The sequence below is a fragment of the Fringilla coelebs genome (assembly GCF_963513975.1).
Source record: "Fringilla coelebs genome assembly, chromosome: 15".
Lineage (NCBI taxonomy): Eukaryota > Metazoa > Chordata > Aves > Passeriformes > Fringillidae > Fringilla > Fringilla coelebs.
In genome coordinates, this window is record NC_140041.1 from 15,568,489 (window position 1) to 15,580,597 (window position 12,109).

Consider the following 12,109-nt stretch of genomic DNA (forward strand, 5'->3'; position numbering starts at 1 on the left):
CGGGCAGTCTGTGCTCAGCCGCTGTCTCCAGACTGATCCCACAGCACGGCTGGTGCCTGTCCCTGTCCCTGCCCCCGCCGGGTGCCAGCCCCAAGGGACCAGAGCTGCTCTTCAGAGGCTGCAGCTGCTGCATGTTTCGTGCTGCCTCTTCCTCTTCCCTGCGCTGCTGTTTTTGTTTTGTTTAAGAGGCTGGGTTACGAATTTTAAACAGGCTCCTGAAAAACCCAATTACCTCCAGAAGACAACCTGATAAAAGCTGCCTAAGTGGCACTGTGGAAATCGCCTTGTGCAGCAGCTGAGGGAAAACCAACATAACAAAGCCTTTGGAAATGGAGTTAACCACTTTTAATCCCTCGGTGCAATGAGAAGGACCAATAATTATTTTCTGCAAAGATGTTTGGGGGGCGGATAAGTGAAATAACTGCCCTGGGCTAATGGGTGACAGTAGGCTAGGCTGGCAATGCTGCAGGGATGGGTGCAGGTATTCCCTCTGCCTGGGGGCTTTGAAAGGGTCCACAGAGGCTGTGACCTTGCAGGGTCCCCATCTGGCTGTCAGGGGACAATGGGGACAATGCCAGCAGGCAGGTGCCACTCAGGCATTGCTGACAGCGGATGCTGTGGCCGATGTGGTGGCACCAGCCAGCCCCATTCCCTCCCTGGGTGCCAGCATGGAGTGGAGCACAGAACTGCTGGGGCCCTGGCTCCTGTGCTGACTCCACAGAGGCATTTGCAGGGTTTGGTGCTGCTGAGAGCTTCCTCCCCCATTTGGCTACGGTGCTGCTACCCAGCCCCTCACACCTCTCCACATCCCTTCCCTTCCTGCTCCCCCAGCATCTCCAGGCAGGCACCCAGCAGGTGAAACTGCCCAGGATGATGCCAAAGAACAGCAGGGCCTGAAGGAGTGCTCGCACTGGGCACGAGCGCCTGGAGCATCCCCCAAACAGCAGCCGGAGCTAGCTGAGCTCTGGCACTGTGCGGGTCCCCTGGATCCATCTCTGTCCCGCAGCAGGGGTGTCTGCAGGGCTATGCAGGGCAGGCGTCAATCCCCAGGGCTGCTGGCTGCTCTTCCCAAGGGATCCTGGCCAGCAGGGCAGAGCAGGGTGCCCACCAGCCCAGCAGCTGCGGTGGCACTGCCGGCACTGGCAGCTGCAGTGCTGGGGCGGGTGGCCTCAGCTCACACGAGCCTCGTGCTTCCCGCAGCAGCAGGGACGGGGGCTGCCTCACCCACTCCCCCCGGCCACCCCACACCCCACGGGGGGACAGTGCTTGGGGACAGTACTCCAGGACACTGACTCCCAAGAAAGGCAAGCCCGATTTAGCACTGGGCACTGGCACAAGGGATGTCCCTGCCAGTTTGGCCTCAGCTGATACTGGGAGCAGTCCTCTCTGGCACACTGGGATCTACTGGAGGAGGATGTGCTTAATGAGCCGAGGCATCTCCAAAGATTGAAAGACTCAAGGACCCATCCCAGGAACAAAAGGAGGCGTTTGTCAGGCGCTGAGAGACGGGCTCGTTAATTCCTCCTGGCTGTCACACTTATCTGTAATGAATTTGTGCTCCGCTGTATTATTTTTAATACAATAGGAGCGGTGCCGCCCGCCCACCGCCCGGCTGCCGGGAGCGCTGACGTCAACGCCCGGAGCAGGGCTGCCGCAGGACGGACGGACGGACAGACGGACGGGCCAAGCACAGGCCTGTCTTGCCGCCCACATGCCCGTCCCACCAGCTGCCAGCAGGCAGAGCGGGGCTGGGCACTAGGGCAGGAGGCTTTTTTACCTTGGAGGTGGAAAAAGGAGTTGTTGGTCAATGCCAGGCTGAGGGGCTGGTGGAGATGGGCTGTGCCAGGGGGTGTTTTTGGGAGCAGTGAGAGCGGGTGAACAAGAGGGACAAATTCCTGATGTGCTGCCCCTGTGCTGAGAGTTGTCCGTGGCAGCGGCCGTGCGTTGAGGCAGGAGCTGGCAGTGGGTGCTCATGCACAAATCTGCCAGTGCATCTCTCTGGAGGTGGCACTTGCACACCAGTTTAGGACTCCCTGGCAGCGAGATGTCCCCCCACTCCTGCCCCACATTCTGCATCACCCCCAACCTTCTCACAGCAGCCCCAGCAGCACCCAGCAGCACCGGCAGCATCTCCGCAGCCCACCCCAGGGGGCTTGTGGGGGCAGCTGCAGCCTGTCCCAGATCCCTGCAGCCTCCCACGTTTAGGGGGGAGCATCCCTGAAAGGACCCCGCACCCCGATCCTCTCCAGCGCCTTTCTGGGCCCCCGCAGGCTGCTGGTCCTGAGCCTCACTATCAAACACCGGCTATCCCAAAGCCCGGCTCCAAGTACCGGTGATGTGATTTGCACAAGGCTCATCTTGTCTCTAAGAACCCAGGGCTGGATTAATTAGGAGGCACCGGCTGCCACTCTGAGGAGCACACACTGTCCCTGTGCATCGGGACAAGGGTGGAGAGTCCTGTCCCGCACTGCAGAGGAGGCTGCAGGAGCCCATCTGCCTTTGGGCAGGTGCAGGGGGGCCAGGCAGGGTGGTGCACCCCATTTCCTACCCAGAAACCCTTCGCTGAAGGGGGTTCTGAGCTCCGTGGGCATCATATCCTCGATGCCACCATAGACCCCCTCTGGCATCCCCTCCCTGAACACCCCAAACCTGCCCTGGGAGCCACGCACGGGGAGCAGCACCAAAAATCCAAAGCTGGGGCCCCCGAGCAGCAGCTCTTGGCGGAAGGGGGAGGGAGGGTGATATGATTTATCAGGGACTTTAATTAAACTCCCGCAGCCGCCCCGCATCGCTGCAGAGGAGGCCGGGGAGCTGCGGGTCGGGGGGTCTAGTGAGGGAGCCGGGGGGTGCGGGACTGGGGGCACCTCCGGCTGATGAAAGCCTCGTTTCGCCCGTTAATTGCCGCGGCGGTGAATCATTAACCCCGCGCAGGACGCGCTTGCCCTGCGGGGTGGTGTCCGAGGGGGCCCCGTCCGCAACCTGGTGAGAGGTGCGGAGCTCCCCGGGACGTTTCCCGGGGGCCGTGCGGCGTTTCCCGGGAGGGGTCCCGCATCCCGCCGCCCCCGCGGGGGCCGGTCCGCGCGGTGGGGGGGGTGTCGCTCCGGGCGGGCCCACGCGTGCCGCCGGGGGCGGGAGGGGGCCGGGCCGCGGCGGGGCGGGGCGGGGCGGAGCGGCGGCAGCGGCGAGCGGCGGCGGAGCCGGTGAGTGCCGGTGCTGAAGGGACAGCGCCGCCGCTGCGGCACCGGGCGGCCCCGGGCGGCGGGCGGGGCCCCGCGCCGCAGACCCCGGGATGGGGTGGGGGGGAGAGGGGTCCCCGCGGCACCGCGTCCCCTGTGCGGCCCTCGCCCCCCGCGCGGTTCCCGCCTTCCCCGTGTCCCCGCGTTCCCCCTCCTCCCCGGTGTCCCCTGCGCCCCCGGTGCGTGTTCCCCGACCCGGGTTCCCCCCTCGTCGTCCTTGTGCCTGCGCCCCACCTCCCCCGCCTTCCCCACGGCGGCGCGCCCCCCGGTTCCCGCACCCCACTGCGGTCCCGGTGTCCCCCGCATGCTGGCTGTCCGCTACGTCCCGTGTCCCCGCTGTCCCCCGCCTTCCCGGCGCCCCCCCGTGTCTCCCGCGTCTCTGCAGCCCGGTATCCCGATGCCTGCCGGTGTTCCCCCCGTTTGCTGTTTGCTGCGTTCCCCCTGCATCGCCCGTGCACCTCCCGATGTGCCCCACGTACCCCGCTATCGCTACGAGCCCCCCCGCCACACGACCCCAGTGCTCCGGTGCTCCCCATGATCCTTGCACCTTGCCTATGGCCCCGGTGTCCCTGCGCTCTCCGGTGTTCCCCCGTCCCCGGTGCCCCCCAAGCCCCCGCTGCAGTCCCGGGGCTCAGCACTGTACTGCCTGGAGGAGCCCCCCCCGCGTTGTCGCGGCGTGCCTCGGGGCTGGCAGCAGCAAACTTCCCGGGGTCACAGCTCATGCGGTCCCCCCAGTCCCAGTGGGGTTCCAGGGAGCCGGGGTGGGGGTACCCGCTGGGCTGCAGCACCCACCGGGCACGCACACACACATGCACGCTGCAAACTGCACCCCCAGGCTCTGAGCACAGCCTGCAGCACCCCACTCACACGGGGCACGTGGGGGGCACGGGCACCCCCCACACACACCCTCTGCCTGTAGTCCCCCGCACGCACACACACACGGAGCACACAAGCTGCCTGCAACACCCCCACACGTACACACACGCGACACAGTCTGCAAATTTGTGTGCACAGCCCCCCGTGCAGCCTGCAAACCCACGGACCTGCACACACAACCCCCCACACTCACACTAACACAGCCTGCAGCACCCCCCGAGTGTGCAAACTCACGCTCACCCGCAGCACAAACACCCAGCAGGCAGACACAGCCCGCAACCCTGCGTGCACACACATCCGCAGAGCCCGCAGACCCCAAAACTCGCACACGCACGCGCTCCAAGCTTGCAAACAGGCTGCAAACCCGCACATCACGGGGACACACGCAATCTGCAGCCCCACAAACTTATCCACATGCGTGTGTGCACGCACCCCCCATGTAAACACAGCCTGCAAGCACCCGCAAACACACCTCTTGAGCAAACACAGCCTGCACGCAGAGCTCACACGCAGCGTGTGCAGGCACGGCGCGCACCCGCTCCGTCCTGCACTGGCAGTGCCCCTGCACGGTGTCACCCACCTGCAGCACCCGCACGGATCACGCACACAGTCACAGGCTGCTGCCTGCAACCCCTGCAGCCCCCAAGCACTGCCGCAACCCGCCAACAGCCTCTTCCCCATCCCTCTGCAGAGCACTCGCGCTGCTGTAGACACACACACGCACACACAGCACCCTGGGTCTGGCTGTGCCACGCTGGCACCCCCACACGAGGTCTGTCACCCCCTCCTGCAAAGCAGGGACACACAGTGCATGGTGGCGTGGTGGGTCCCCATCCCACCAGCCCCCAAACCAGGTGTGGCTCCTGGTGCCACACCAAGGGCAGTGCTGAGGTGGAACATCCCTCTGGAGTCCCTGCCTTGGTGCCTCCACAGGTCCTCAAGGCCAGAAAGGATGTAGGAAGGGCACTGAGGGGAGCAGGCACAGGTCACTTTCTGCCTGCAGACCCCAGAACCTCCCTCTGCCCATCCTGGCAGGCATTTGGGCTGAGGGTGCAGAGGGTGCAAAGCACAGCCCCAGAGGTCATTCCATCCCTCAGTCTGGGCAGCAGGGAACCTTAGCATGGTATCCCCAACCTGTCCTTCTCTGCCTGCACAGGTGGCCCAGGTCAGCAAGCCCAGAGAGCGGTGGATGAGCGCTGGGCACCGGCCTAGCCACACGCACACATCGGCACCATGGACTTTGTCATGAAGCAAGCGCTGGGCGGTGAGTGGGAGCTGTTTCCCCTCAGGGGTCCCCCCTTCGGGAGCAATGCTGGCCCAGCACCCCAGTAGCACAGTGGGAGGGACATGGCAAGGGGACAGAGTCACACAGCAGTGGGGAGCTGCTGCTGAAGCCCTCCAGGTTTCCCATTTCCAGTGCTGTCAGCGGCTGGCTGGGGAATCCTGGCTCTTCTGCTGTTAAGTGGGATTCCCCAGCAGGTCCCCAGGGTGCTAAAGAAGGAGCTGCTGGCATCTACCCCAGCTGACACTGAACTAGGGCAGAACAGTCAGCCCGTGGTACTCCCCAACCCCACAGCCTCCTGAGCCTGTCTGCAGCCCGCTTCAGCACAGGTGGCCCTGGGGATGTCCCAGGTCCTCCTTGCTAGGGACCTCCTTGCCCTCCCTGCTGCTGCAGGGGCTTTGGCAGCAGCACCAGGCTGCAGCACCCTTGGGGACCAACCAAGGGTCTCGTTATGCACAGGGGCCACCAAGGACATGGGGAAGATGCTGGGGGGCGAGGAGGAGAAGGATCCGGACGCGCAGAAGAAGGAGGAGGAGAGGCAGGAAGCCCTGCGCCAGCAGGAGGAGGAGCGGAAAGCCAAGCACGCCCGCATGGAAGCGGAGCGGGAGAAAGTCCGGCAGCAGATCCGTGACAAGGTGGGCACACACCTCCCCTGTGCCCGCCCCTGCCTGCGGCAGGCGGGGTGGGGCTGGGACAGGGAGCCGGCATGGCCGGGAGGAGGGTGGCCCAAGCCGGTGGCGATGGGCACGGGGCACAGCGCAGGCAGTGCCCACTGCCTGCCCTGCTGAGAGCCTGTGTCCTCTCAGTACGGGCTGAAGAAGAAGGAGGAGAAGGAAGCAGAGGAGAAAGCTGCTCTGGAGCAGCCGTGTGAGGGCAGCCTGACGCGCCCCAAGAAGGCGATTCCGGCAGGCTGTGGGGACGAGGAAGAGGAGGAGGAGGAGAGCATCCTGGACACCGTCCTCAAGTACCTGCCCGGCCCACTGCAGGATATGTTCAAGAAGTAACAGCACCGTCAACCCTGCCATAGGGTGCTGGGGCATGGGCGCCCTCTCTCCAACTCCTCCATCAGTTCCCTTGGCCCCAGAGAGGGGGTCCCCACACCCCCTCCCATCCCCTCCTGCCCTGTCCCCCAACCAGACCAAAAGCCCGCCCCGTCCCGTCCAGGCAGGGCCCCCCCACCACGCCAAAGGGGAGCAGCCCTGGCCGGACAGGGCGAACCGGGACCAAATGCACTGATGTAACCTCGCGGCAGGCTAGGGGCATCCAGGCCCTACCGGCCCCCCGGGGTGGCTCCTCGTGCCCCCTGCCCTGCCCCTTCTGTTCTCCCAGGGGACCCCAGTAGGCCTCTGCTAGCCTGCCCCTGTCCCCAACACTGCCATCCCCCTGCCCCCTCCCGCCCTGGGCCAAGCCCAAAGCACAAAGCCAGGCGCCCTGCCCGCAGCTCCCCCATCCCCGGTCGTCGGGCACGGGGGTCCCCCGGGGCTGCCCGGTGTGCTCCTGCATCGGGGGGTAGGAGGGGACCCCCCTCCCCGCATCTCTGGCCCCATAGTTAAAGCCATATCAGTTAGACTGCAATACTTCAGCACCGGGAGCAGCGGGCGCCGCGCTCCGCCAACCGTGTACAAAGGCACGCGCGGGGCAGGGGCCCCCCTGCCCCGTCCCCCGTCCCCGCCGCTCGCTCGTCTGTGTCTTGGCCCCGCTGGCCCCCGTCCTCGCATTAGTGTCTCTGTGCCAGGGTGCGCCCCGTCGCTCCATGCGTCCTCGTGTCCGCTGCTCAGACTCCCACCCCCGAGTCCCCACTGTCCCCGGGGGCCACCCGCGGCGCCCCTCGCCGTGCTGCCGGGACCCCCGCTCTGTCCCCTGCAATAAAGCCAGCGCGGGGCCGAGGGCTGCCGGGCCAGTCCCGGGCTGGGGGTACCCGGCTGCCCTCACCTGACGCTGGACACATGGGTCCCCGGGCCTGGGAAGGGATCCCTGGGCAAGAGCCCCGGGATGTCCCAGGAGCCGCTGCTTGCACCCCAACGGGGGGAGGCAGGGGCACACCCTCATCCCGGCCCGTCTCTTGCCACACCGTGCTCCCCCTCCCTGTGCTTCCTCAGCCACGGCCCCCAGCCGCTCACCAGGGCCCTCCCGGGAGGTGGCGGGCAGCTCGGGGCCCCACAGACATGCTGTGACCATCCTGCTCGAACTAGTCTTTGACGAACTAATAAAATAAAGGGATTTGTACATTGCTCCGGCCTCTTCTCATCCGTTGCTTTCCTGGGCCCCCCATGTCAGCTCCCTCACCCCATCAACCTCAGGGTTGAAATCTGGCAGATCATCACCCCTGGGCTGGCCCCCAGCCAGGCCTCTACAGGTGCATGAAGCAGCCACATGTGGCTCCAAGTCCTGCTCATTCCTGCTGCCTTCCTACTCCACAGGCATCTGTCCTCTCTGGGGCTGGGGACAACACAAAAGGGATGTCCAAGTCATGGCATGACGGTTTCTCCCCCTTTCCCTTGACTCCCTCACTGAATAACTGGGGATACCCAGGGGTCCAAGGGCTGTTTCTGATTCGTCACAGTATTCCACCACTCCAAGAGAGGAGCATGAGGCTGTGGGCATGGTGCACCTCATGCCCCCACACTGAGGCAGACACCCTGGCAGTGCCCAGGTTTGCCACAGCTTGGGAGGCTTCAGCCTGGTGCCAGCCTCAGCTCTGACTGATGTGCCATCATTTACCAGCAAAGAGCTCAGCTGTTACCCAGGCGGCATCAGCAGAGCAGTCACCCAGAAAAGCTTCTGTCAGAAGGAAATATGAGGGTAGAGAACGGCAGAGATCTCGCAGGCAAGGTCTCCACTGCAGGCAGGCTGTGCCCTGTGACCCGGCACGGCGGTGCAGGCAGGGAGAAATCCCCACAGCTCTCCCTGGGCAGTGCGGACAGGGCAGGGGCAGGGCTCAGGCCGGGGCTGGCGGCCGTGGCATGGAACCTGCAGCGTCCTCCATGTCCCGATCTGAGCAGTGTCCCCGCTGTCACCTGTCCCCATCGTGGGGACGCAGCGCCCCCTGGTGTGGTGACAGCGCAGGACAGGGGGCACAGAGAGCGGGGACAGGCAGCGGGGACAAGAGCGACAATCCCCGACAGACCCCTCTGCCAGGGCCTTGCTATGGCCAAGGGAAGGAGGCAGGGGAAGGGAGAGCAGCTCAGCACCCCCCTTCTTCCCCTTCAAATAGCCACAGGCACCTTCATTAAGGAAGAGGATTTATCAAAATTAGAAAAAGACACCACAAATATTTTAAAAAAGACCCAGGTGGGAAAATATCTACCAGTTCAAACCCCGCAACCCTCCCCTCATTGTCACAGCACAGGGAAGGGACATGGGATGTCTGGGAGGGGGAAAGGCAGGTTGTGCTCCCAGAGCTGCCCTTGCCACCAGGTTTTTGGGGACAAGGGAACAGTCACATATTTCATCACTGCTGGGGAGCCTGGTCAAAGCAGAGCACCTCCCATGGGAGGCTCCTCAGCAGCCACCTTCAGTGACTGATTTTCTTTTGCCACTTGCCTTTGGAACAAGCCCCCCACGCCCCAGAGATGAGGCAGCAGAGGGGGGGCCCTGTCAGAGTCCCCCCATTCTCCCCAGCACACAGCTGCCTGTTTATAAAGCTCCCAAGAACAGAACACACAGAGCTGAGCTCAAGGTCACAGCCCTGCCAGGCTGGCAAGGAGATGAGCCAGCTCCTTGCCCCACCTATGCTAAGCTCCCACTCTCAAAGGCAGGCAGGTGTTGCCTCCCTGGGTGCAGCAGCTTCATCAGGAGTCGTTGGGGAGCCCAAAAAGCTTGACAGTGCCAGCCTCCCTGCTGCTGTCATATTTGCCATCTTTGTCGTCACAGGCGAAGGCCAGCAGCGGCCTCTTCGGGTGCCAGGCCACTGTGAAGGTGGGGGACTCACACTGCACCTCCCAGAGCTTCTCTCCTGCATGGAAAAGGAGCCACATCAGCCTGGAGAGCCTCCAGCCCCCTCTGCTGCTCACCTCCCCGAGCCAAGCACCTCAGTGAAGGGGAGAGGCAGCACAAACGCTGCTCCAGCGCCTTTTAGTCACCCAGTGACAAGGTACAGACATGACAGGCACGTCTGCCACAGACTTCTGAGGCAGAGGCTCCCCCTCATGGCATTCTGCTCTGCACAGGAAAGCTCTTCCTTAGCACACGGATTCTCCCCGTGTCCTCCCAACTCCACCAGCACTCCTCCATCCAATTCCCTCCTTGCTGTTCCCCAAAATAAAGCCATTACCTGTCTCCACCTCGGCAATGTCAATGAAGTGATCTTCTGATGCCGAGGCCAGCATCTTCCCATCGTGGCTAAAGCTCAACGTCCGCACGGGCCAGTCGAGCCTGCAGCAACCCAGGGGAGCAGACAGTGAGGCACTGCCACCACACTCCCCAGAGAGGGAGAAAACAATTTTGGGACAGTTCTACCTACCTGGAGAAGCACCTCACACACACCAGCTCATCCACATCCCAGAGGCTAACCAATGCATCAGCACTGCCTGTGGCAAAGTACTTCCCCATGGGATCAAACTTGATGCAGATGCAGTTGGAAGGATGGGCGTTGATGGACTGGATGGGTTTCAGCTCTGGGTAGCTGTGGAGGTGAAGGGAGAGGGCAGGGAGCAGTGAGAGAAGCACAGGGATTCCCTAGAGCAGGGCAGGCATGAGGCACACCAGGACTGGAAGCAAACCCTGCCGAGGCAGGACTCACTGAGTGTCCAGTGAAGGAGGCAAAGCATCAGGGACCATTCTGGGGAGCTGAGCCCAGCCCCCAGCTGTGGCAACCTGAGCTCCAGGCAAGATCATTCCCACCAGAGGGCATTGCTGGGATGTGGGGCTCAGGTTTTCCAAAAGAAGCAAAGGCACTTGCAAAGGACTGCAGCCAGCCCAGCCCACCAGCAGCCACGGGCACCTGCCTGAGGATGTTGATGCAGCCATTCCCATTGGTGAGGAAGAACATGTTGTTATCGTTGTTCCAGGAGATCTCGTTCACTTCAAACTTGAACTGTTCCTCAGCTTTGGAGCGATGTGTCTTGGCATCAATGAAGGTGACCACATCATCCTTGTTCCCCACAGCAATGGTCTGTCCGTCAGGGCTCCAGCAGATGTTGATGTTCTCACCTGAAAGGACAGAAAGGCAGCAGGTCCCATTTCCACTCCAAACCATTCCCAAATGGGAAAGACTACCAGTTCCTCACTCTAACACACAAGCCCTGCACAGCAGCTATCCAGCAAAACCAAACTTGTGAGAAGTGCAGCCTGAAGACAATATGCCACACCCCATTTCAGCCAAGATGGGACCACAACAATCACCAAACAAGGTCATGCCAAGTTCCTCTGAATCCAGTAATCTCTGAGATCCAGAAAAAGCAGAAGCCAAAAATAAATACCTTTGAGTATAGGTAAGAACGTGGCAGGTTGCTGTTACACGACTTTACAGTGCCATTCCCAGCCCCAACAACTCAAAACTAGACATTTCCAAGACCACAGATGGCATTTGGGTTAAGCATCACATAAATTCAAATTGTTTTTCTGAGCCCACACAAGCTTTTATTTCCACCACGGCGCTCTGTAAACATGCTTTTCCCCAGCCTCCAGCCCCACAGCCCACTGACTCCACAGACAAGTACAAAGGACATTTAACAGCCAGCAGCATATTTCAGTAGTTCTACCAGTCCTGATCCCACAGTAAATCAGCTCTCACATGATGAGCGCAACACAAATATAAAGCAGCTAGCAAAGATGTTCCAACCAGAAATAACCACAGGAAAGGTTCAAAGCTCTGTGCCACTGCAGATGGGTCCCACACAGCTGAGCTCCTTCCAGGACACACCTGGGAAGGTGCCTGGGAAGGACAGGACTCACCTTTGGTGTTGACAGTGGCGATGCACTTGGTGGTGCGGACGTCCCAGATGCGGATGGTTTTGTCCCCTGACGCTGTGACAAACAGGTCAGGGTTGCTGGGGTGCCAGCAGAGCTGATCCACGCTGTCCCCGTGGCCCCGGTAGTTGTTCTCCTTCACCTGGAGGGAGCAGGCAGACGACGTGAGGCTATGCCCAGCTCTGCTCCCACTCCAGCCCACATCCCAGCACGCCGCATCCTCGCTGGGACAGATCAGGAGCCTCCCCACCCCAGTTCCACCACGGTCACAGCTCCCGCCCGCGGCCGGCCAGGATGGAGAACCCCGCCAGGCACCAGCTCCATTCCCGGCTCGCAGACCCGGCCCGCGCCGCCCTTGGCGATGCTGCTGTTCCGGTGCACACAGAGTACCCACCCCCAGGCCCGGCACCGACCACCGGGACACTCTCCCGCTTCCGGACCCCAGCCCAAGCAGCCGCGCCCGGGATGCCCAAGGGCTCCCGGTACCGATCCGCACCGCCCCCGATGCCGGCGGATCTCTCTCACCAGCCGGTCCTTCTCGAGCAGGAAGACGCTGGCGGTCTTGTCGAAGGAGCCGGAGGCGAGGCGGCGGCCGCAGCAGCTCCAGGCCACCGAGTGCACCTTGGCGCCGTGCGCCGGGAACTCGCGGCTCCGCGTGTTGGCGCGGAACAGCTCCTGCATGGCCTGCACGTAGGGCGACACCGCCATGGCGGGGCCGCCGCCACCGGCACCGCCACCCCCGCGCGCGCCCCGCCCCGGCACCGCGCCTGACGCCACTTCCGCCGCCCCCCCGCGCCCGGCGCGG

General features: G+C 63.0%; 2 protein-coding genes across 2 annotated transcripts; one reads left to right on the top strand and one right to left on the bottom strand.

Annotated features, from left to right (window-relative positions):
* Nucleotides 1-5,345: 5,345 nt before the first annotated feature.
* Nucleotides 5,346-6,447, top strand: CPLX2 (complexin 2; the record flags this gene model as incomplete). The annotated part of the gene is made up of 3 exons (XM_084215798.1): nucleotides 5,346-5,376; nucleotides 5,854-6,029; nucleotides 6,201-6,447. The coding sequence occupies 3 exons, from the start codon at nucleotides 5,346-5,348 to the stop codon at nucleotides 6,396-6,398; spliced, it is 405 nt and encodes a 134-aa protein (XP_084071924.1). The 3' UTR covers nucleotides 6,399-6,447.
* A 2,176-nt stretch (nucleotides 6,448-8,623) lies between these two features.
* On the bottom strand, nucleotides 8,624-12,038 carry THOC3 (THO complex subunit 3). The gene is made up of 6 exons (XM_084215784.1): nucleotides 11,830-12,038; nucleotides 11,290-11,446; nucleotides 10,341-10,545; nucleotides 9,857-10,018; nucleotides 9,668-9,768; nucleotides 8,624-9,349 (listed from the first exon to the last, which is right to left on the bottom strand). The coding sequence occupies exons 1-6, from the start codon at nucleotides 12,010-12,012 to the stop codon at nucleotides 9,186-9,188; spliced, it is 972 nt and encodes a 323-aa protein (XP_084071910.1). The 5' UTR covers nucleotides 12,013-12,038; the 3' UTR covers nucleotides 8,624-9,185.
* Nucleotides 12,039-12,109: the final 71 nt, after the last annotated feature.